Here is a 24,261-nt window from a genome sequence, read left to right as displayed (position 1 = left end):
AAATACTTGCTGTTCGTGTGTTTTTTCTCTCGACAACTATGTCTTTGCCATGGGAACACTGTTCTACGACTTTGACTGGAGATGGCGTTACTCTCCCCCACCCGGATTCAGTGCAGAACTGGGAAGATAACATGACAACATGGCCCAGCATAAACTTGGCCCAGATCCTCACCTACTTCACGGACTCCTTGGCAATCGATGGGAAAGCAATGGACAATCTTAAAGCTTCTCACGCTTACCAATATCTGCACAGCAACAAAGTCGGGTGTGTTATGTTATAACCCAACCACAGCTCAGGGAAAGGATTATCCTTCGTTGGTTTTTTTTCCACAAAGTGATGCGAACATACAAAAATGTTGCGGGGTGGTTTCTTCAGATTCAATGCCTTTAGCCAGGTCCTTGATTCCAAGTCGGATTCAGGCTTCCGAAAAAATGAAAACAATGGAGCACATGTACACTCCCTCTTTGTAGCTGGTTTGTGGATGTAGCACTGCCTATCCAACCACTCGTTCAGCTTCTTCCTATTGTTACTACATCCAACTACCGAACATGTCGTTCCCGAACCACTTTTCTTCTTAGAAATATCCATTTTGTCCCTCTTTGTCAGAGCAATGTTGCCACTGTTTTCAATGGAAAAACGCCAAAACGGAAGTGAACTGCTTACTGGGGAGGAGTTTAGGAAGTAGAGCGGAAACGGCCGGTAAACTTGTCTATATGTTAGTGGCGTGTGGTTGTGTGGATGTGGCTGTGTGTACTTTGTGTGCTCAGCTGTCCACGTTGGCGTGAACGGCTATGTACGCCCGCTTCTATATGTGATATGTGTCCCCCTGTCTGCACACTGCGCAACACTACTGCTCGGGAAATGTAATATTGTTTATATAGTAAAAATGCATGTTTTGATTGTTAAACAGAATGACAGAAATCAAGTTCCCACACAGGGAAGTTGAGGAGGAAAATATTGAGGGAACGACGAACCAAAATGCTAGGGGTGAACAGTTAGAAAATGTATACAGCAAGTATGAAAACCTAAATTACAAATGCTTTGATCCACATGAACACAAAACCTATGAAATTGATAATGATTTAGATCCTGAAAATAATTTTTATAATAACTTAAATAATAACTGCCAGTACTACACTGATGAACAGTTCAAAGGATTACAAACAGATGATAGTTTCACAGTAATACATTTCAATAGCAGAAGTCTCTAAAAAATGTCCTAAAAATAAGCGAGTATCTCAAAAGCTTCAGAAAAAAAATCAGTGTGGTAACCGTGTCAGAAACGTGGCTTGATGATGAAAAGAGCAGTGCTGTAGAAATGGAAGGATATGAACTATATACATCACACAGGACAAATAAAATAGGGGGAGGAGTTGCCATGTATGCTGATAAAGCACTCAAATCAAATTTAGTAATAAAAACAAATATTGAAAATATCCTTGAGTCCATTACAATCGAAATACATGTTGAAATGCAAAAAATATAATCATCACCTGTATATACAGAACGCCTGGAACATGTCTCGACACCTTTAACTCCAATATGGAGAACATGTTTGGCAACACAAAAAACAATAAAACTTACCTAATCAATGGTGATTTTAACATTGACATCCTTAACCCACATGGGAATAATAAAACCAACCACTTTATCGACACCATGTTTACTTATAATCTATTCCCTGTTATTACAGAACCCAGCAGAATAACCATAGACACAGCAACACTAATTGATAACATATATACAAATGCTATAGAGAAACAAATAACATCTGGATTACTCATAAACAACATAACTGATCATCTCCCTGTCTTTGCTATATTGCCATACTACCTCAAAAATAAAAGTAAACAAACAAATCACTCCTATGAAATAACACGACAAAAAACACCTGAGGCCATAAAAGCTCTTAAAGCTGAGCTCCAGACACAGACTTGGAGTGAAGTCTACAACGCATCTGACCCAAATGAAGCCTATAATGCCTTCTTGTCTATAGTAATGAATTCATATAATAAGCACTGCCCATTAAAAAAGACACTACATACAAACAAACAAAAACAGGACAAGCCATGGATAACTCAAGGTTTAAATAATGCATGCAAAAAGAAAAATCTACTATACAAAAACTTCTTAAAGCATAAAACCAATGAAACGGAAACACATAATATATATATATAATATAAGAAATATAAGAACAAACTAACCAATATATTAAAGGAGCATGAGGCTCATTTTAAGAAATGAGACTCTCTAGCGCCACCCTTCACCACGACGGCCGTTGGGGGTACTGCAGCCAACAGCCGGCACGGGAGAACGGGGAGAACGCACATGCAGCGTCATGTGACGTCACATCCACAGCCCAGCGCGGGAAATTCGGGACCAAATTGCAGCACATTTTGCAGCACACAGCCTGTTCAAGGCAACGGAGAGATACACTAGAGGAATCATTCTTTTGGGTTTGGAACGCTTCATCTGACATTATTACTAGAAAACTTAAAATGTATACGAATTTTTTTCATAAATCCTGCTACAATCCGGCCTCAAGCTCCTTTAAGAATAAGTAAGAAGGATTATTATCATAAACTATTGGAACAACAGAAAAACAACATTCAAGGAACCTGGAAATTACTGAACAGTCTAATTAAGAAAGGCACAGGAAAACCACAATACCCAAAGTTTTTTTAAAAAGGATAATACAATAAAGGAAAACACAAAAGAAATCGCAAATGACTTCAATAAATTCTTTGTGAATGTAGGACCAAATTTAGCAAAGGAGATTGAGGACCTGAGAGAAAAGGACGGCCTAGATGAAGGCCTCATTGATCAGAATCCACACTCCATCTTCATTGCTAGTGTTAATGAACAAGAAATATCGAAAATTGTTAACAATCTGAAAAATAAAAAATCAACTGACTATACAAATATAGACATGACTTGAGTCAAAAATATAATTGATACTATTGTAAAACCTTTTACCCATATTTGCAACCAATCATTCTTAAAGGGAAAGTTCAGTTTTTTACAACCTGGACCTTATTTCTGGCATTTTTTATGGTCGTATACTCACCCAGGCAAGTTTGGTGTCATTTGGAGTCCTTCGGAAGATATTAGGAGTTTTGTGCGAGCCGCTTCTCCATATAATGGTAGCGAATGGGGGCACAGCGGGACACAGACGATGCAGCGTCTAAATAACACATGATTGCCGCGAAACTCATTCATTTCTTTTATGAATCACTACATCTGCTTCTCGGCATCTTCCAGGACCTGTTGTCTACATCCGGGGCTGTGTGTGTAACAAATAAATCAGTTTGTAAACAAGACCTCTGAACTCATGACGTCATCTCTGTGCGCGCATCGCAGACACAGCTCCGTGTACAGCTGGAGTTCGCTACTGTTAGTTAACTGTTAGTTATTTGAAACATGTCTGAATATTTGTCAAATTCTGAGGTTGTGGACGACGACTTTGAATATGATGGACGTCCTTACCGTTTTGAGCCAGAGTATACGTTAGCAAAGTCTAGCTGTACCTGTCCGGGATGCGCGCACAGAGATCATGTGTTATTTAGACGCTGCATCGTCTGTGTCCCGCTGTGCCCCCATTCGCTACCATTATATGGAGAAGCGGCTCGCACAAAACTCCTAATATCTTCCGAAGGACTCCAAATGACAGCAAACTTGCCCTGGTGAGTATACGACCATAAAAATGCCAGAAATAAGGTCCAGGTTGTAAAAAACGGAACTTTCCCTTTAACAGGCATCTTTCCAAATAAAATGAAAACAGCTAAAATAGTACCAATATACAAAAGTGGAGACAAACAACTAACTATTCACAAACTATAGACCGATATCACTCTTATCACAATTCTCCAAAATTCTCGAAAAACGTTTTGTAGCAAGACTTGATAGCTTTATTGAAAAACAACAATTACTAAGTAACAACTAATATGGATTCAGAACTAACAGATCAACCTCAATGGCAGTTATAGAACTGGTAGAAAACATCTCTAAAGCAATAGACAATAAAAAATACACTGTGGGGGTCTTCATTGACCTTAAAAAAGCATTTGACACAACAGATCATAAAATACTATTAAAAAAAATATATATCGATATAGAATCAGGGGTATTGCCCTCTCTTGGCTGGAAAGCTATCTAGACAAACAGCAATTTGTTAGCCTAAACGGAGTCAAGTCCGAACCCTTAGAAATAACTTTTGGAGTTCCTCAAGGCTCTGTACTAGGGCCAAAATTATTTATCCTATATATATAAACGATATATGTAAAGCCCTACAAAACATGCAGTGTGTCTTATTTGCAGACGACACAAGTCTGTAATCATCTGGTACAGATCTGGAGCAGCTCCTGCATGTAGTACAGAAGGACCTCAACATAATGAATGAATGGTTTAAAATAAATAAGTTATCATTAAATATCAGTAAAACCAAATTAATTGTTTTTGGCAACAAAATGATAAATGCTCCAATAAACCTAATCATTAATAACATAAAACTAGAACAAACAAACACTACTAAATTTTTAGGAATAACTATTGATGAAAAACTCATGGAAGCCATATATTAATACCTTAAAAGAAAATGATCTAAAACAATAGCTATATTATATAAAGTGAAAGGTATTATACATAAAAGATCATTACAAACACTATACAGATCCCTACTTCTCCCATACCTGACTTATTGTGTGGGGGAAATGTGTGGGGGGATACGTACAAATCAATAATTCAACCCATTTATATTTTACAAAAAAAAGCAATTAGAATTGTAAACTTGGCTGATTATCTTGCATCAACAAACCCACTTTTCATTCAAAACAATACACTTAAATTGCAAGACATAGTTAATCTGAACACCACTGTGATAATATACAAGGCTTATAACAATTTACTTCCAGGCTGCATGCAGGAACTGTTCAAGCCGAGAGAGGGCAAACATGACCTCAGGGGAACAGCAATGTTTGACACAACAGCAATAAGAACAAACAAAGGGCAGATGTATATCCGTTTTAGGAGTAAAACTGTGGAACTCATTATACAACGACCTTAAACTAGCAAACTCAATAAAAGCATACAAGATCTTATTCAAAGCAAAGGTAATGGACACATATATAGGAGCACAATAAGCAAACAAAGAAGAATGCACACATGCATGAGATAAAATGACAACTTAAATTGGTTTTGTTTCCTTAGCATCTTTTCACTTTCTGTTTTCAGAGCTATCATTATTATTATCATTATTATTACTATTACTATTATTACAGTTATTTAAGCTATTATTATTATTATTATTATTATTATTATTATTGCTATTATTATTATCATCATCGTCATTATTGTTATTAGGGCCTTCGCACTTACAGTTACTATTGTATCTGTAGGAATTTTTATTCTTCGTCGTTGTTATTCTTTCTTCTGACGAAAGGAGGGCCTTTTTGCCCCTCTAAACGTGCCCCAAAAGTCACCAAATTTTGCATGCAAGCCAGGCCTGGCGAAAAATTTGATATTTAATGGTTTGCATTAATGGGTGTGGCAAAATGGTTCAACAGCGCCCCCTAGAAAACTTTGTGCCTCGTCTATCGTCGCCGCGGTAACGCTTCTGTACGAGAAAAGTATTGCCCCTAGATGCACATTTTGATGTATAACACACCTGGGTGCACGTTACGGTTCGGGCCGCATTAACGAAGAAATGGCATAAATTGCGCCAAAATTACGCGATTAATTCAAAATGGCCGACCATACAGGTGGGTACCGATTTTCGTGCATGTACGTCAAACCGTATTGTGGGGCTTGAGGCACAAAGTTTTCTAGGGGGTGCTGTTGAGCCATTAGGCCACGCCCATTAATGCAAACCATTAAATATCAAATTTTTCGCCTGGCTTGCGTGCAAAATTTGGTGACTTTTAGGGCAAGTTTAGGCGGGCAAAAAGGCCCTCATTTCGTTGGAAGAAGGAAAAAAACGAGAACAAGGAAAATTCCTACAGATACAATAGGGCCTTCGCACTGTAAGTGCTCGGGCCCTAATAAACATATTTACCGCTTGGTTCAAACAATCACTTTCATCTAAATTATTTGATTTTATACCCATAACTCTCAGGGGGGTGTATTGTACTATACACCCAGCACTTTACCACTCCAGGAGCATTTATATAAAGCAATAAATGTCTTTCTAATATGATTGATTGACAGTTGATTGAGCCAATCACTGGCCACTATCATTTCCTTATCCATAGAGAAAGAACCAGCCGTTTGTACAAACCCAGTAATGGTTAAACACAACAGTAATTTTTGATTTCACTGCCGAGAACACATTAAACGGTATATTCTGCTGTTAACGATCTCCCGGCAGCTCTGGAGATATTTTGTGATCCCCCGTCGGCTTCACAAGCAACAGGCCTTCAATAAAAAGGCTTCAAAACTGCTCCTCACAAACCAACGGGTCACGTGACCTAATGCTTCGTCCATTGTTTTTCATAATCTGTGCACTATGAGCTATGGTGCTGCAGAGAAAGAACATGCACTGCCACCCTGTGGTTGGTGGTGTAATTACAGAGCGATCCAACCCATAACGGAGTAGTAAAAACACCAGCAGCGGCGTAGGGGCTGTGCATAGCATATGTGTTCAGAGTAGTTGACTTTAACTGACACTTCGCCACCACTTATGGATGATTTCAGTGTTTAAAAGTCTCAATGCTGAATTTGGGACAACTTAACTTTTCCCATCATATTCAAAGGGTTCAAATAAAACCCTGTTATATATCTGGCTCAATATGAAACTATTATAATCTTAAAGGTGTCATGTACGATTCATATCTCTTCACAACCCGCTACCTACCTATCTCTGTTTAAAAAAAAACACAACAACAACAAAAGTGGGTGTTCATACACAGAGCTGGGTAGAGGAGCCAAAAATTGTACTCAAGTAAAAGTACTGTTACTTCAGAATAATATGACTCAAGTAGAAGTAAAAAGTAGTCATCCAAATAATTACTTGAGTAAAAGTAAAAAAGTACTTGGTGAAAAAACTACTCAAGTTCTGAGTAACTGTTGAGTAACGTTTTAACACAACCATTCAAACAGACAAAAGTACAAAATAATCATCTTCAGGCAAATTAAATCAATAAAATAAATTAAAATTAATACAAAATAGCTTAAATTAAAATAATCTTAAAGTAAATTCAAGTACTTTAATAAATAATAAAATAAATAAAATAACATAAAAAAATAAATTAAGCACAAGTAGCACAACATTTCAAGCCTTTGTACTTTTCTTTTTTAACCAGGCAGAACTAGAACAAACATGAACTCATAGAAACTCTGTGTGTGTTTGAGTCTGTGTAAATGTGACAAAACATGCAAAAACAAATATTTTTCCCAAAGAATCACCCAGTGATATCATGAGATTGACGCGTACGCGGATAAAAGGGATAAAAGAAAAGTAACAGCTCAACGTAGCCTAATGTAGCGGAGTAAGAGTAACAGTTTCTTCTTCACAAATCTACTCAAGTAAAAGTACAAAGTATAGTGATTCAAAACTACTCCTAAAAGTACAACATTTCCCAAAACTTACTCAAGTAAATGTAACGGAGTAAATGTAACTCGTTACTACCAGCTCTGTTCATACACAACTCTGGTTCTGTAAACTGGAGACAAACAGAGTGGAGACGGCCTGCCCTTCTGTCAGAGTTTGTGCTGAGTGTCACTCCTGAGTTGTTTGGACAACTAAAGGGTCACACAAGAATGATAATATTAAGTTGTAATACTGAGATACAAGATGGATCTAGATGGTATATCAACCTTCAGGCCAAAGGTTAAGGTTATTAACTTTGGTTCTTTTTTTCCACTGAACATCAAAACTGCAAGTTCTCACTGCATCTGTTTCATGTGGCGTGGTATATCTGCAAATAAAACCAGGCATAAAATGTAGTTGCACTGTACCCAGAAATGTACCCCTCACACTGTCGTACTTTAACTTGAACAGATCCCCTCCCCAATCATTACAATTGTTTTTTTTTATGCTCCAGTTATTCGCTATCGTCTTTAAATACATTTTATAAATAATTTTTCTTAGGGTGGAAGCAGAGGACGGTGCAGTTTTATTCACACGTGCCTCCGCTCTTCCCTCTACTAAAGCCCCTGTATCGCCTCTTATCTCATGCATGAAACCGCAGAAGTCAAAGCGAGATTGTTGGATTGAATTAGTCGTTTTGTTGGTGCTTTCAGGGGGACAAAAAGGCTGTCACGGTATCTCTCCATCAATCTTCCACTCTCCACGTCCCTCCCTGTTTTACAAAGTGTTCAGTATAAAAAACAGCCAGTGGTGAGCACAGGCTTTGACATGCTGAAGTGCCTCAATATCAAAAGATAATTAAAGATGAGCATTTTTCTTTGGCCTTAATTCTGGTGATGTTTACATTATGAGATGACCAACTTAAACAAAAGGTTCAGAGATGATGCTGATGCATGAAACAAAAGATCAGCTGAGCTTACTGTAATTATAAGTCACTAAGTGTTGTTTATACCTCTCTTTTTATGTTCTAAACTCTTGAGGTCGATATCCCAGGTTGTAAAAATAGAACCCAGACTGTGAGTTCAGATCAAAAACACAGTTGTATACATTTTTCAATAGCTGTTCTATAGGTTTAAATGCTTCCTGCTGTTCCACGCCAAAAGTCAGCGACAGATGTGTGAGAATGAAACCCAGGAGTTGAAATGGTGTTTTATGAGAGCCATACAGAGCCTGTGACTATGCTGAACTTGTATCCTTTTTTTTTTTTGCAGTCACATAATAAACAAGGGTGTTCCAAGACAAATGTAGTCTGTTTATTATTCTCAGTGCAAGAATAGAGCCATGGGAGACTTGTACGTATTATTGTTAAATGAATTAATGAACAAGATGCGTGTGTTTCCAGACAAAAGAAGAAGTGGCGCCGACCCTCGAAGCCGTCCAGAACATCCAGGCCACCTCGCAGGCTCTTCAAAAGTCCAAGGAAATCTATAATACCAAAACTGTGGAGCAGGAACGCCTCCGCAAAGAGGGGGCCACCCAGAGAGATGTGGACAAGGTGGGAGGTCACACGGACGAACACCCATACATGACGAGGAGTCGTAACGCTCCAGTTTAGACAGGAACCTTCAGTTTCAGTCGATCCAGAAAAAAGGAAAGTTGTCATCTGCTTTACGTGACCATATGATGATCATTTATCTGTGTGTTTACAGGCTGGTGTAAAAGCCAAAAAAGCCACAGAGACCTACAAATCCTACGTGGAAAAATATGCCACAGCTAAGTCTGAATTTGAACAGAAGATGGCAGAAACTGCACAGGTACTCTCACTGTGAACGGCCTTTCTGTCTTCTGTGTGCGTGTGCTTTAATGAAATATGTGCTCCCAAACCCTGCTTATTGTCTGTCTTTGTGGTATGCAACACTTAATTGTGTAATCTGTCAGTTTGGTGTGCGTCTGTTCCACGTTTCGTGCTCTGCATCATCTCCAGATTGCGTTTTTCCTCTCTAACGGAATCGCTGTGGAAAGTCATGATTGGATCCATCTGAAGGACTGATTAGATAAACTCCAAATTAAAATCAGATCAATGGAATTTGGCCTCCATATCCTCCCGTACCTCAGCAGCAACGCCACCAGAGCTGGTTCCAGTTAGCCCAGAGTTTGAGTTTTCCCCCAGAGAAAACAGCGATGCAGCTCTGATTCCCCGGGATCGCAGTCTCTCGCTCATCTCCTTCACTCTATATGTGGACATATATTATAAACACTGAAGATGTGCGCTCACTCACGTCACTGGGGCTGCTGCATGTGTGTTCTTTGTCTGAGAGTCAGTGTATGTGTGTGTTCACTAGCTGGTAAAAGACAGATATATATTTTAATTTTGTGTACATATCTTTGTAGCGCACAAAGAAAAGATTGTGATCAATACTAGGTACCCCCTTTAATTTACTGCTTCATAGGATTTAAAAGGATACATTGTAGTGACATGCTGCTAATTATCAACACATGATGAATTGATCATCAGCAGTGTCTATAAAAGTGAACTTTTTGGCAGTTTGTTGATTTGGAGCATTAACAAAATGCCAAGAGGAAAAGACATAAGCAGTTATTCAATTGAACATTTGACAGCGAGGGGGAAGATAGCATTTTCATTCCCAGGAACTGTTGCAACACATTTACCTTAATCAGACTGTGCAATGCTCATAGAAATACAAAAACACCCAAAAGCTACTTCACATAACACAGAAGCATGACTGGAAGCAAAACTGATTTAGAAAAAGAAAAAGAAAAAGTTATGATCAGATTAAATTAAATTAAATCAGTTGACCTTTATTTATTTAGCGCCAAATCACGACAAATGTAATTTCAAGGCACTTCAGCAATACAGTTCAACTCGTTCCAAATCAGTCCAATTAATTAACACAAAGCCAGTAAAATAACAATGATAATTAAAGCTGCAAGTAGCGATGAACGGCGCGTGCAATTGGTACCAATTATTGTCAAGGACTCAAAACCGAGTCCGATGACACCACCGACAGTGTCTATGTCAAACCATTCAAAAGTTACGGCAGAAAATAGGGACTATCAAATATCGACCAATCAGAAGAAGGGGCGGGGCTAATTTGCACCAATTATGTTCAAGGACTCAAAACCGAGTCAGATGACACCACCCACGAGTCTTTACTTTATGTCAAACCATTCAAAAGTTATGGCAGAAAGTAGGATCTATCAAATATGGACCAATCAGATGAAGGGGGGGCGCGCTTTTTGGCGTCTAGCATCGCCACGGTAACGCTTTTGACTGAGAAAAGTAATGCCCATCATCGCAGGATCGAGATTCACGTTTTGATGTATAACACACCTGGGTGCACGTTACGGTTAGGGCTGCATTAACTGCCGAAGAAATGGCATAAATTGCGCCAAAATTACAGGATTAATTAAAAATGGCCGACCAGACAGGTGTGTACCGATTTTCGTGCATGTACGTCAAACCGTATTGTGGGGCTTGAGGCACAAAGTTTTCCGGGGGGCGCTGTTGAGCCATTTTGCCACGTCCATTAATGCAAACCATTAAATATCAAATTTTTCGCCAGGCCTGGCTTGCGTGCAAAATTTGGTGACTTTTGGGACATGTTTAGGGGGGCAAAAAAGGCCCTCCTTTCGTCAGAAGAAAAACAAGAACGAGGATAATGAGGATAAAAATTCCTACAGAGACAATAGGGCCTTCGCACTGTCAGTGCTCGGGCGGCGGGCCCTAATTATTGCTTATTATTATTTGGTTTTAATGTCCAGTGCGATGTTTGGCAAAAACAAAACAGCGTTTTTAGAAGAAACACCCCATTCCCACTGTCAAGCATGGCGGTGGAGGAGTGGTGGTATGGGGAAGCCACAGGACCTTGGCTACCCCCAATCATCGAATCAACCATGAACTTATCTGTATTTTAGAGGTAAATGTGAGGTCATGTGACCAATGACCAAAGCGTTGTTGAAATTGATTCATGCTCCACACCTCAACCCAGTAAAAATGCAATCTTATTGCTGCTATAATTGGATCTACAGTCCAGTAGATCACCCAAACACTGACACCGTTTACTGACACTGTCACCATGAAGCATGCGATTAATTTAATGTCAAGGGACTTAAGTTGTTGCATTGCAGCATGAATGAATGACCATAAAATATCAATCTGTTTTACAGAAATTCCAAGACATTGAAGAAAACAACCTTCTCCACTTAAAGGAAATTATTCGAGCGTACTGTGTTTCTGTGGATGAAACGCATCTTCAGATAGGAGAGGTAAGTGTGTCCACATGGCGTCACCTGCACATGAGCAAGCTCCCAGACGTTCCTGTGGGTGAAACAGGTGTCTTTGTTGACGTCAGCATGGGCTCGCTCGCACGTGTCACATCAGATAACGCGATCTTTGATCACACTAATCATTAAACTGTGAAGCAGAAAACAGGTTTATTTATACATTAATGCCAAGTAGTTAAAAAATGATCAAAACTCTATCACAGCCACCGCAGAAGTTGCCAAATAGTATTCCGTACAGCCCTCATTGTCTTTTTGAAAAATATGTTTAGGTTTGAGAAAATTCCATTAAGTCCGGTTGGGTAACTTTTCAAACATTAGAGCTACATAAATTAGTATTTAATACTAATCGTGGCTGTCTTTTCATTTATGTATTTATTTAGCAGTCCTGCTTAATAATGCCACACAGAATAAGTGAAAGCTGACATCAGCCTGCAGCTCCATGTTCATTAATCTGTTGCTCTGCTTCAATACTGCTGGTGTAGTTCTCATATCGCCTGTAGATGGCGACCCAGCTCCATTAAATCATTTGATGGTGCTATGGTCACCGTGTCTTGCTACAAGTGAGAAGGAGCGGGGACTGCAGATGAGCCAGCGCCTCAGTAAATGCTGCCTGTTGGAGCTCAGGCTGAAGATCCGTCTTTCCAAACCAGAAAGTGTTGAGTCAAGTCTCAGAAGTTAGGGATACATCAGGCCCTGGAAGGTCTTCTTTCTTGAAGTATTGCAGGCTTGTCAGATCTTCAAGAACACACAAAAATCACCATGTTGTCTACACTTGCATTAAAAATGGAAACTGTTGCAAATACTTATTTATCTAGACATGAAATACATACGATGAAATAGTATAGATGTACATATTTTATATCTATGAATCCATTCATTAAAATCCTGCTACCTTTCATTTGAACTTTCTTCTTCTTTGAGACAGAAACAAATTGGTTATCTGCCTCTAAAAAATTGCTATTATTATTGGGTTTTGCTTTGTTTTGTTGCCACAATGTGCACTAGATGATTACAAAAACACACAATGAATAATACATTCATTTGTTGAGCTTCAAAAAATAATTTGGCAAATAATTATCTTTTTCAGGATTGATTTCATTATTGCACTAATGCGGTATATCAGTGTTTAACAAGACAAAAGTGAGCTCTGTCTTTCTCAGTGGAATATATAATTATGTACAATTATTAGATAATTATCAGTTTACAGAATTATAGGCCAACTAATTACATGAAGAACATTTTCTAAATTGTTTATATTCACGTTTTACAGTAGGTTTAACAAATAACTAAAACAAAACAATATATTCAAATTATTCATTTATAGAGTCTTCAGTCTGTCAAAGCTTTGGTCTTTGAGTCCCTGCTTACTTCATCCTGGTGTGGAACGAAGCCACGGCATAATGCTGCGATATTTCCGGCCTTTTCTTGTCGATCAAGAAGTTGGATACTCGGATACATGCGGTGGATTATGGCCATGCAGAACTTGCATGGTCTTATTCAATGCTGCAAACTTCTTCCATTTCCCGAAGTTGGCAGCAGAATTAGAGCCCCCCCCCCAATCCATGACGATGACTGTCCCCTACTCTGTCGTGGCCTCATTCAGATTGCTGCCAGACACATTCTCTCTGTCAATTTGTCCATTCAATTATTTTTTAAATTTTTTTATTTCCAATTTTCAATGGCAAGCAGTGGTATGTCAGCCATCTTTTTCTTGTCTATAGAAACTTTTTTTAAGGAGCTATGGTCCCCATTTCAACCACAGGAATCGGGGACACCCCAAATATGTCACGAGTAGGGAGGCCGTGCTTCGTCTCAGACTTCTCAAGTTTCATCCCCCCAAAAACTCATTAAGTCTGCCAACTTTAGTTGTGCCACAGAAACAGTTGCTCCAGCGGTTATTTCTGTTAGATTGTGAGAAACAGACGCATCCAAACCTTGTATAAATGTGTAACAAGCACAGATTTTGAGTTTATACAACTGAGGCACACTTCCTCTTATAACAGACCAGGGCAGCAGTGCCAAAACACTGCCAGGGAAGCGACACACTTCAGTGGGCTTAGTTTGACTAATCTATCCTGAATCTTAGACCTCGGTGGATATGAAGTGAAAATGATATTTTAGCTCATTGAAAACCAACCCTTGGTGTTAAAGTTGTGGTTGCTGGTGGTCATAATGTAGGTTTGGATACTTCAGGTGGGCTGCAGGTCTGGAAAACGCTGGTGCTGGGGGACAATGATTTTTATGTCACGCTTGAATGTTTTTTAAGTTTGTTTGAACCTTTTTATCATGCAGGTTTTGTTACCCTCTCAAATCCTCAAAACAAAAGGTTTGATTCCAGGAATTTCACTAGTAGAATTTCAGTAGTCGTCAATTTTTTTTTGCATAAGAACATAATGAAAAGTCTTTTAGGGAGAAATAAACTCACAAAGAAGCAGCTTTGTCTGTCAGTGTGCGTGCTGTGTTTTTGTCTGTGTGTGAGCGAGGATACCTTCAAGACAGATGTATGTTTTCAAGCATGTGGGCGAAAGTCTCAGTTGGATGAGGTGTGTGCGTGCGTGCGTGCGTGCGTGCGTGCGTGCGTGCGTGCGTGCGTGCGTGCGTGCGAGGAACAGTGCAGGCAGGTTGATGGCATTAGCAGCCTCCTTTGTGGCAGCAGCACCTGACAGATTGCGTGTACTGCACTGAGTACACTTCCTCACCGCAGCACCTCACTCCCACCTCACCCACACCAGCCCCCAACATCCTCTCCTGCCAGAGCATACAAGACAAATGCACTCCACCTCAGCCCAGGGGGTGGGGGGGTGAGGTGGGGGCAGACACATATGTGTGTGTTTGATAGTGGAGCCCCTCTGCACAGACAGTATCACCCACATCTAAATGGTTTGTTGAGATGGCACGATCAGCCACTGTCTTTATCATATCATATACACACACACACACACACATACGCACACACACACACACACTAAACAGACAATCGCACACACCCACGCACCACAAAAACAAACAGGCAAACAAACGCCATCCTTCCTAGCCGTCCTTCCTACTGTCCAAACGATATCGAGACCAGTGACGGCGATGAACCCCGACACATTGTGCTAACACTACACTTCAGTCGGTCTCTACCTGCAGATTAATCAAAGCGAAAGTTAAAAATACCAACAGCATGGTCGCAGCTCTGGTTACTCTAAGAATAATGATAGCAAACGTTCCTCATTTGACATTTCACAGTCCCTCTGTTGGTGCGTTGTACCTATATTACAGCTTAAAAACAATCAATGAACATTAGCTAACCTATTCAACTATATTTTCCCTTACTTTCAACAAATTTAGTTTCATCAATCACTTCTATGAATAAGATTACATTCTAGTGCACAGAGAAGCCAGTGTCTTGTTGAATATACTAATCTACTATAAAACAGCAGTTGCTCCATCAAGAGGTAGTGGGGAGGGATCCCCTCGTCTGATCCCATGAAGGTGCAATGATCCTTCTCCTGTGTGTGCAAACACAAAACTTATTCAGAGCTCTGCAGTCTCTTTCCTCTACCTTACAGTCCAAAGTCAGCAACAAGTCCCCAGATGTCTCTGGCAAAATCCTGCTGTATTCGGTCAGTGCTGAATAAAACACGGGGTGTTGAAAAACGACAATGAAAACAAAGTATCTACCTGGCTGATCCGGAGGGACACCCACGGTAGTGCCAGCCTCAGATTCCTTGTCTATGCTGGTGTTTGGGATGCTACCACAGGTGCCGGAGGGAGACAATGTGAATACTTCAGCGGGAGGAAGATGATGGCTTGGCTTTAGCAGGTTGGAGCTGCGCTAGGTTGCTAAGCAACAGAGTTGGACAGGTGTCTAGCACCCAAAGTTGAGGGACAGAGGTTGAAATATGGTCTCTTCCTCTCCGTCCACTTAGGGCTGGGCGATATGGACCAAAAGTCATATCTCGATATTTTCTAGCTAAATGGCGATACTCGATATATATCTCGATATTTTTTCTGTGCCTTAATTGGGGTTTCCCCCAAAGCATTATAGCATAGCATCTCTGTTAGCTTCATTTTTTTCTGAGGCAAACCCTTAAAAAAACAGTCAGTTTTAATACAAAGCCTCGTGCCAAATGTCACACAGGTACCTTTATTAACAGAGATCTGCACAATATCAAAATGTATAAAACAAATGAAATAAAAATAAACTGCCTGCATATATAGAATAAAAATGCTTCTTGAATAAAATAAAACAAATATCCCTTTCCTGCATAACAATTAAATTAAAATACACTGTGCAATTAATACAATGTAGACAGTAACAGGCAGACTTTTCCACTGAGGTTGACAGTTGTGCAAATAACAAAACATTTGTGCAAATCTCAAATAAAACATTCAAGTCAATTTGTCACAAAATAAGCTATATCAAAATCATTAAAAAAAAAATGTAAAAAAAAAAAAATTTTTTTTTTTTTTTTTTAAATCGATATAAACGATATTGTCTCATACCATATCGTGTTTGAAAATATATCGATATATATTAAAATCTCGATATATCGCCCAGCCTTACGTCCACTATAGTCCAACACCCAGCGTTTTTCTTTTTTTTTATGCTACATTTTTAGCTTGCTTGTCAGTTGGTTAGCTGTTTTGATGGCAGGCCTAGTTGTTTTCCATCATACCTACGTTGGACTGATTTCATTGTGTTCACACAGCACTCATTTCATCGCTGTTACACCTCTGTTTCACAGCTGTACTCCACTCCGCTTTGTGTGTCACTCACGTGAACAGCAGGGCAGATTTAGAGGATGGTTTACGTGTCTGCATCAACTCGATGCACAGGGAATGCTGTTGCCTCAGCGCCATCATTTATCTTTTGAAGTTCTGCATTGAGGCCTATGTTTTTGACCAAAGTGGTTCCAGTGCTAGTGCCAGACTAGGCACCAGTTTTTTTTCTTTTTGACCACTGGCTGTGAGGAAAACACCAACTCTGTGCCAAGAAAACTGGTCCTACACTGGCCCCAAAACCCAGCTGGGCCAAATGCAAGAACCGCCACGTTACGGGCGTGATTATTTTAAACAACCGATACAATGCAACCCTCTATTTTAAACAACACCTGTGAGTTAAGTATAGTTTAGTTTAGTTACAACAGCAAAGAGTAGAACCATGGAACCGAAGTCGAAGCAGCAGTGGAGTGAAGAGGAGATGAATTGTCTCTTTGCTCTCTGGTCGTCAGCCGAGGCGACGGTGAGACTCTGCAATACAAAGCCGTCCATTCGATGGAGAAGCCTAAATCAGAATCAAAGGTGTTAAAGGTGTTAGAGGGCCGGAGCGTAATACTGGTGTAAATGGCACCATAGTTATGATTAGGGCTGTTCGATTTTGCCCAAAAATAAAATCTCGATTTTTTTCTCTCAAAATCCGATTTTCGATTACGATTATTTTGTGAATTGACAAAAGGCAAAGAAATTATTTCAAATATGCTGTTTTTTTATTGAACATTTGCCCCATTGGGCTTTAAGTGCAAACTTTGCTCTTATTAAACCAAAAATGAATGAATAAAGTGCAAAACTCTGTAAAATAAGTTGAAAAAAAGTTTAAAAAAATATAATAAAATATAAAGTTTTATCTCTGAAAAAAAAAAAATCAGCACTTGCAAACATACAGTAAGTTATATTTCCAATTAAATAAAACAATACATTTTCTAATTAAACTAAACTGGGTCTTTGCATGCTAAATAATAATGCAACCCATGAAGGAGGTAGAGGTGTGTAATGTCAGTCATTACATTTGCTATTCACATTTGCAAGTTTTTTGCAAGGAACACGAGCCGGTCTACGGCATCTGGCTTGAGGGATGCCCGGTGGCATGTTACAACGCCCCCTCCTACACTAAAGAGCCTCTCCGATGGGGCACTTGTTGCAGGTATTGAGAGGTATTTCCATCAATCATTAATATGGTATCAATCATTAATATGTGTGCAGACAAGGTGAAAAAAAAAAAAAAAAGTGAAAAATCGATTTTACGATTTTCACGTTTTAACATCGTTCTAATTACATAATCGCGATTACGATTTAAAATCGATTAATCGAACAGCCCTAGTTATGATCATAACTATGTACCAGTAATGTGGCAGGGAAAACATTTAAAATTCTTGAACCAAAAAAAATTTGACATAATGTGACCCAGCTTGGCAGCAGTCCTATCACACCTAGCAGTAAGAGTAGCAAAGGAAATACGAGACAAGCATGAGTTTTCTCTTTCAAGCAAAGCTTAGTCATGTGATACGTTGTCCAAATACGGCAGTCACTTCAGCCTCCAAACCAGTTGTGATGGGAAAGGCTAAATGTCAAGGTATAAGCTTCAAAACAGTACCAACAGGTGACATCACAGTTGCCAAACACGCTTTATAAAAATAGGCCACTACAATAAAAAAAAAAGAAAGAAAAAGTGACATTTAAAGTTTCTCACTGGTTGGTACTGAGGGAATCCAGCCTCGTCTTTATACTCAGCTTACGTCTTAATTCCAACTGCAAATCTGTAAAGATTTCTTTGTCTGTGTCCTGTGTAGTTCTGATACTATCACCGGTACTTTGGCAGATCCTACAGAGAGGCTGCATATTGTCACGAAATTAAACGAACAGAGTGACTCATGGGTAAAAACAATATTAAAGACACTAAACAGTTGTTGGCACTGCAGCTGCTTTTACAGTTTATTGAAAATACATGATTTTGATGATCTTTGTGATGTGCAGGGTTCCTCCAGGTTCAGAAGTGTTTCAGCTGTGCAGAGAAGCGTGCTGTTTATAGTTATTTCATTTCCTAAAGCTGGAGAATTATGTCTGATTTATTACATATAAGTGAGGCATTAATCGATAATCATCCAGCTCCTGATGTGCACTTTTGGAGGAATTTGATTTGACCTTTTTTTTTGTCTCTCTCTTTAAAACTTGTAGGTCCACAATGAATTTGTGAGGAATGTTGAGAACACATCAGAAGAGAGCCTGATACAGAAACTGTCTGAGAGCAAAGGAACGGGCAAGGAAAGGCCAGGTAAGCCACCTGAGTCTCGTGTGTTTTTATGGCCATAATTAATATTTGTCCAAGATCGGAGCGGAGTGTCAATTAATCATGTCCGAGGGTACCAGCTTATTGCCTGGCCCAGCCTTTAAAGAGTGGTGCGGTATAAAGAGAGGGGCAATTAGAAGTTAGAGAGGGCCATCAGAGGCAATCATAGTAATCTTCTGTAAAGGTAGGCCGGCTTGGCATTCCAGTTAGCATGTGACACACAGGAGGCTTTGCAGTGTTTGCAGGCTAAGCAGGCATAACCAACTTTTTTGAGGAGGTCAGAGCTCAACAATAACTCTTGTGTAAACTTTGCCATGCCACAATAATCAAGGGAATACTCCTCAGGCTTCTCTGGCTCCTCCCCCTCCCTTCAGAGTCCCCGTTTTTCACATGCACACGCACACATAACACATGAACCAGTTATTAACTACACTTTGCTTGTAGCTCTGACTCTTTACTTGTATGTCGTCAGCTGATTTCACCGCCCACTCCCACGCATGTCAAAGGTTTACACGGTAATGAATATGACTTCACTACTGCCTCGTCCTCGTTACTACATTACGTCAGGTCATGGGCACAAAGGCTTTACCTCTGCTATGTTTGTGTGTACACAAGCCACCTCCCCTGCGTCCAAACACCGTGTCCAACGACTGGTGGCCTTCATTTGTTTGGACAGCAGAATTAATTGAGGTTGAAAAAACCGGTCCGAAAAATTCCTCTTGTATCAAGCTGGTCATTAGGGATTGCACAGCAGCTCCGGCCCTGTCAGAAAAATAACCTGTCTGTCCCCTGATGAAATGTTCTGAACGAGTATGCCGGTCCGGGGCCTTTAGAGAGAAAGAGAGAGAGAGAGAGAGGTTGAATAAACTTTCTATTGCGGAAACAATCCTAAAGTGACACGCTGCGAGGCGGGGGGGGTCAGAGTGTTCAACGATATCCAGCTGAGCTGTCAACTGGCGGTGGGCCAGACACGCAAACCCCCCTCCGCCACCCCTCTCCCACTCCCAGTGCCATGTGAAGCATATGCGATTGAAAAAAACATTTTCCGCTCATGCGTGACTGCCCGCTTCCCTCGCAGAAAGTAGAAAGAAAAGAAACACCGTCCTCTGTATAAACACAGTTGTCTGTCTGTTTGGGAGATGTTTAAACAGTTCCTAATGTCTGTCCAGCTTTCAGTAATATTCATGTGTGTGCTGTTTGGACTTTTTCCTTTTTTTTTCTTGCAGTGTGTAAATGTTGTCAGATGCAATCGCAGGTTGCTTGCAGCAAAGAGTAACAGCTCTGCCTGGAACTCGCCTACATTTCCTAGCTGTTCTCCAGCTTCTAAATCTTTGTTTTAATAGCTTTGTTTGACAATACTAACAACCGATTCAATAATGAAAGATGATGTCATGAGATATGGGGGAAAAAAAAACCCAAAATTTAATTTTTTATATCTTTTTACCAGCCCTGTCCACACAGGAGGAATGATGAGCATATGGAGTCTGTGTTTGTTCCTTGCTGTTCTGACCTCTTGAGTGGGCATGCTGATTTAGATCTGATTGGCATGAGACTCTCTTGACGGTCGCCTCTCTGCCAGTGTTCAGAAGGCCTGATATTGCACAGTAGAGTAGATAGGTCATCGGCTTACTTTATCCACTTCGCTTGGCGTGGTGCGTGCCTCTTGTGACTCGCCGCTTCCCTGCGCTTCACTCAGCACCGCACACGCCAAACAATGCGTCGATTCCGCTCGCGACCGGCATCCTCTCGGGAGACGTCATCAGACCACTGCTACTGTACGCATTTTTAGTTGAAATATCATCGGCTTTGTTGTTTTTAGGTCAAGGCATGTTAATGTCTCAGGAATATCGCCAGAGGGCCCTGCCCCGTTTTCCTGTCTTTCTCTCCGTCACTCTCCTGCTCATCTTGCGCTGTAGCTTTCCAGTAATAAATCATGCAGCGTTTATGTGTCTGTCTGGTTCGATTGTAAATACAGACTGAACTTCCTCAGTGGAGGAGTGGAAAAAATAAGACCCAGTGTCAAATTTTTATTTGGATATGAATTAATATTGTTTGAGGCTATTTATTTTATTTTTGTTAAACAGATGACAGCTTTTGTTAAACTGATTGACAGGCATCCACATTGCACTTCTTACCTCAGATTTCTTTATTATTACAGCTTTGAGTGTGAGTTTGTGTTTTGTACCTCAATAAATGCTTCCGAAGTGACCCGTGAGGTGTTTTCAATGGAAGTGCAGATCCTCCGGGGTAAACATGCATAATTAATGAACATTAAATTAAGCGTAAACTTAGTTAATTTTGGCCTTTTTTTTCTCCATCGCTTGATTGATTAATCCAAAAGGAAATATTAATTTATGTGAACAACAATCATGGTTGGTTGCACGCCCAATTATATAATGGCTATTAGTTAAAATAAATATCATAATCTGGATTTTGTGTCAGCATGTCCATAATTATGTTTGTTTGGCTTCAAGCTTTTCTTTATTTTTTATTATTATTTTTCCTGGGTATTTTATACATGCCAGACAGAAGAAAAAAAATGCTTCTTGGTGTGGCTTTAAGCACTTCATCGCACGTAATCTAGGGCTTTTTTTTTTTTTGGTCTTTTTGTAATTGAGGTATTAGCCTTGTCTTTGCCATGTGGGCCGCTTTAGTTCCACCTGCTGCTTGCTGTGCATGCCAAGGCAGCTGCTCACATTTAGACTTAGTTTATAATCGTAGCGATGCCCTTAGAGGGGGGTTGTGTGTATCCCTTTGCTTTGTGTCACCAAAAGGCAGCGTGGCATCTCTGTGAAGGCACCCAGACACGCACAGTTGACACTGGTACTGACCCCGTTTGCCCCCTGGACCAGCCTAACCCCGCCGATGTCCACATTCTGCACCAGAATACGGACCACGTGCTTGCGCTGTCTATGTGGATATTGGATGATGCACTTTCAAAGCATTAGCTGAGTTTTTGTCCCTTTTTGTTCATCCCATTAGGACCAATTGAGTTTGAGGAGTGCAATGCAGCTATTGCAACAGAAGGTAAGACAATTACTAGAATATTTTATCAGATGCATTTCATTTGTCAGTTCAATGGATTGATAAATATGAGATATAAGCAGTCAGTCTTATCTTTTTCAATGTCATTATATTTTTTTATTTGTTTCGTGTTTGTTTGAAGGTACCAAACCCAGAAAGAGAAAGACATTTGCAATCCCAGGGCGCAGGAAAGACAAGGACACGGACTCCACGTGAGTGAGGATTTCACTTATTCAATTCATTATTTTTTTAACCCTTGCTGTTTCTAAATGTCAAGACTTTTTTTTTATTTTACTTCTTCAGGGAGTCCACAGAGGTTGAACCTGCTGTGAGTATATTTTTCATTAGAACAGACAGGGTCTGTATTTCATTATTTTTTTAATCGAACTCTCTGGATCCATTTGCCGCCACTTTGGTGTTGTGTTTTTTTTTTGTTTGTTTTATGCAAGCTGCAGGAGCCTTGCTCCTTTCATTCAGCTATGCATTTTTCAGCCTGGACACGTGACTCTCACTCATCGTCCCTATTCATTCTTGCTCTTTTTGTAGAGTTGCTCATTCATCATTCATTTCTCTTTGTTCATGTAGAATGCTGCCAACGGTGCTCCCCCTGGATATTATGGGTCCATAGACATCCAGAACGCTGTAAGGGAGCTAATATCCCCACATCTGCCAGCACACACTCACACTCATGAAGGAAATGTTTGTTTGAAGATGACGAAATACACTGCATTTGTTTTAAAATACATTTTTTAAATGTTTATGTATATTCAGTGTATCAAATTCTTCTAGCATATACAATTCTGTTCATTTGATATATACTTTATTAACTATTTCACAAAGATTAGATCAGAAACAAATTGTGGCCCACGTAAGGGACACAAAATAAGCGGAAGCTTGGCCCACTAAAGTGTGAGGGGGACGATAAAGAGCCTCATCAGCCATATGCATTTACTTTATGAAGCAGTCCTTGCAAAGTGGGTCTGGTATCCCACCCATTCACAGCCATTTCCAACACTACATAACATACCAGACCAATCACAACAGACCAGGGACCAGGCTCATGTATTCACAATAACCAACATGTCTGCAGAATTGCTCATAACATTTTGAGTTTTTTAGTTTTTACTCCAAAATCTACAACAGTCAGTAATCCAGTTACTCCTTTTTGAGACCAAAATTCAACGTTCACATAATGCCAATGCATGAAGAACAGAATAAGATGGATGGATGGATGGATGGATTGATGGATGGATGGATGGATGGATGGTTGGACGGATGAGGATGGAAGGCCAGATCAAAGATCATTTGAACAAATCATTATTTTATTTTAAAGTATATGATAAAGCTATTTAAACTGAAGTAATTTGAAAAAAGCTTTTGTGAAAACACATTTCAGATATGTAGTCTACAGAGACACATCAGGCTTATATTATGAAAGATTTTTAAACCAATCTTCTCTCTTGTTCTTTTGCAGAATGTCCCTCAAGTTGATGCCGAGGGTTTCTGTATCAGACCTGAAGTAAATGAAAACGATATCCTTATCAGCCGCCTCACTGGAGTTCAGTTCACACCCATGTGCTCGGTTCATCTCACTTTGATGGCCGTTATTTCTTTCTGCTCTCTTCTTGATGTACTTTCTTTTCCTTAACCGATTTTCTCAACATGCCAAAGACAATTCCTTCTATTCGTCCAGCGACTCGGAGGATGAAGAGGAACCCAAGAAGTTCCACGTGCAGATCAAGCCTGTTCAGCCGAATAATGGCACGCATCAGAACCGAGCGAACATTGACGAGCTCAAAGCCTCCATCGAGAACATCATCCTGTCGCCCTCGACCTCGGTACGGCCTCATGACACTCTGAAAAATGCTTAATATACTCCAGAAACCCCAGATGATCTTCTGCTCTGGTGCAGCAGCAGCAGCAGCCCGCTCTGCCTCTGCAACACTAGAGGGCAACAGGAGAATATCTAATATCTCTAATGTCAGTCAGGCTGGGAGCGCCTTGGAGCACTACATGTGTCCTGTTTATTTGCTGTTAAGCTTGATGTACATGTGTTTGAAGAAAAATCTCATAGGTAATTTAATATTTATAACAAACTTGGTTTCAGATGAATTAAGGATCCTTTTCACACTCATTTTATGTTTTGTGTTTACTCGGAATTTATTGTAGTATCACACAACTCTTTTCTCAAAAGTTAAGAGTTAAGTGTTAAAAACGCAGTTGTGTCCGCTCTTCTCACATGCAACGAAGGGAATATTCTGTGTCATTGGATGGACTCCCGGCCGGGGACTTCAGATCCGTGACATCATCACTCTTGCACCTTGTCCTCCACCACCACCCAGTCTCCGAGTCCTGAAT

At 39.9% G+C, this 24,261-nt stretch overlaps 1 protein-coding gene across 6 annotated transcripts in view; it reads left to right on the top strand.

The window, feature by feature from the left end:
- fcho2 (FCH and mu domain containing endocytic adaptor 2) overlaps nt 1-24,261 on the top strand; it is a 78,966-nt gene that overhangs the window by 24,024 nt on the left and 30,681 nt on the right. For all 6 annotated transcript variants that reach the window (XM_061733830.1, XM_061733828.1, XM_061733829.1 and 3 more), the window contains exons 5-14: nt 8,926-9,078; nt 9,233-9,337; nt 11,712-11,810; nt 18,768-18,864; nt 21,862-21,906; nt 22,046-22,115; nt 22,207-22,231; nt 22,489-22,545; nt 23,378-23,437; nt 23,568-23,741. In XM_061733830.1, the coding sequence (XP_061589814.1) occupies nt 8,926-9,078; nt 9,233-9,337; nt 11,712-11,810; nt 18,768-18,864; nt 21,862-21,906; nt 22,046-22,115; nt 22,207-22,231; nt 22,489-22,545; nt 23,378-23,437; nt 23,568-23,741 (885 nt within the window). The remainder of the gene's footprint in view (nt 1-8,925; nt 9,079-9,232; nt 9,338-11,711; nt 11,811-18,767; nt 18,865-21,861; nt 21,907-22,045; nt 22,116-22,206; nt 22,232-22,488; nt 22,546-23,377; nt 23,438-23,567; nt 23,742-24,261) is intronic.

Source organism: Cololabis saira, chromosome 11 (genome assembly GCF_033807715.1).
Source record: "Cololabis saira isolate AMF1-May2022 chromosome 11, fColSai1.1, whole genome shotgun sequence".
NCBI classification, from domain to species: domain Eukaryota; kingdom Metazoa; phylum Chordata; class Actinopteri; order Beloniformes; family Belonidae; genus Cololabis; species Cololabis saira.
This window is presented reverse-complemented; position numbering and strand designations above follow the sequence as displayed.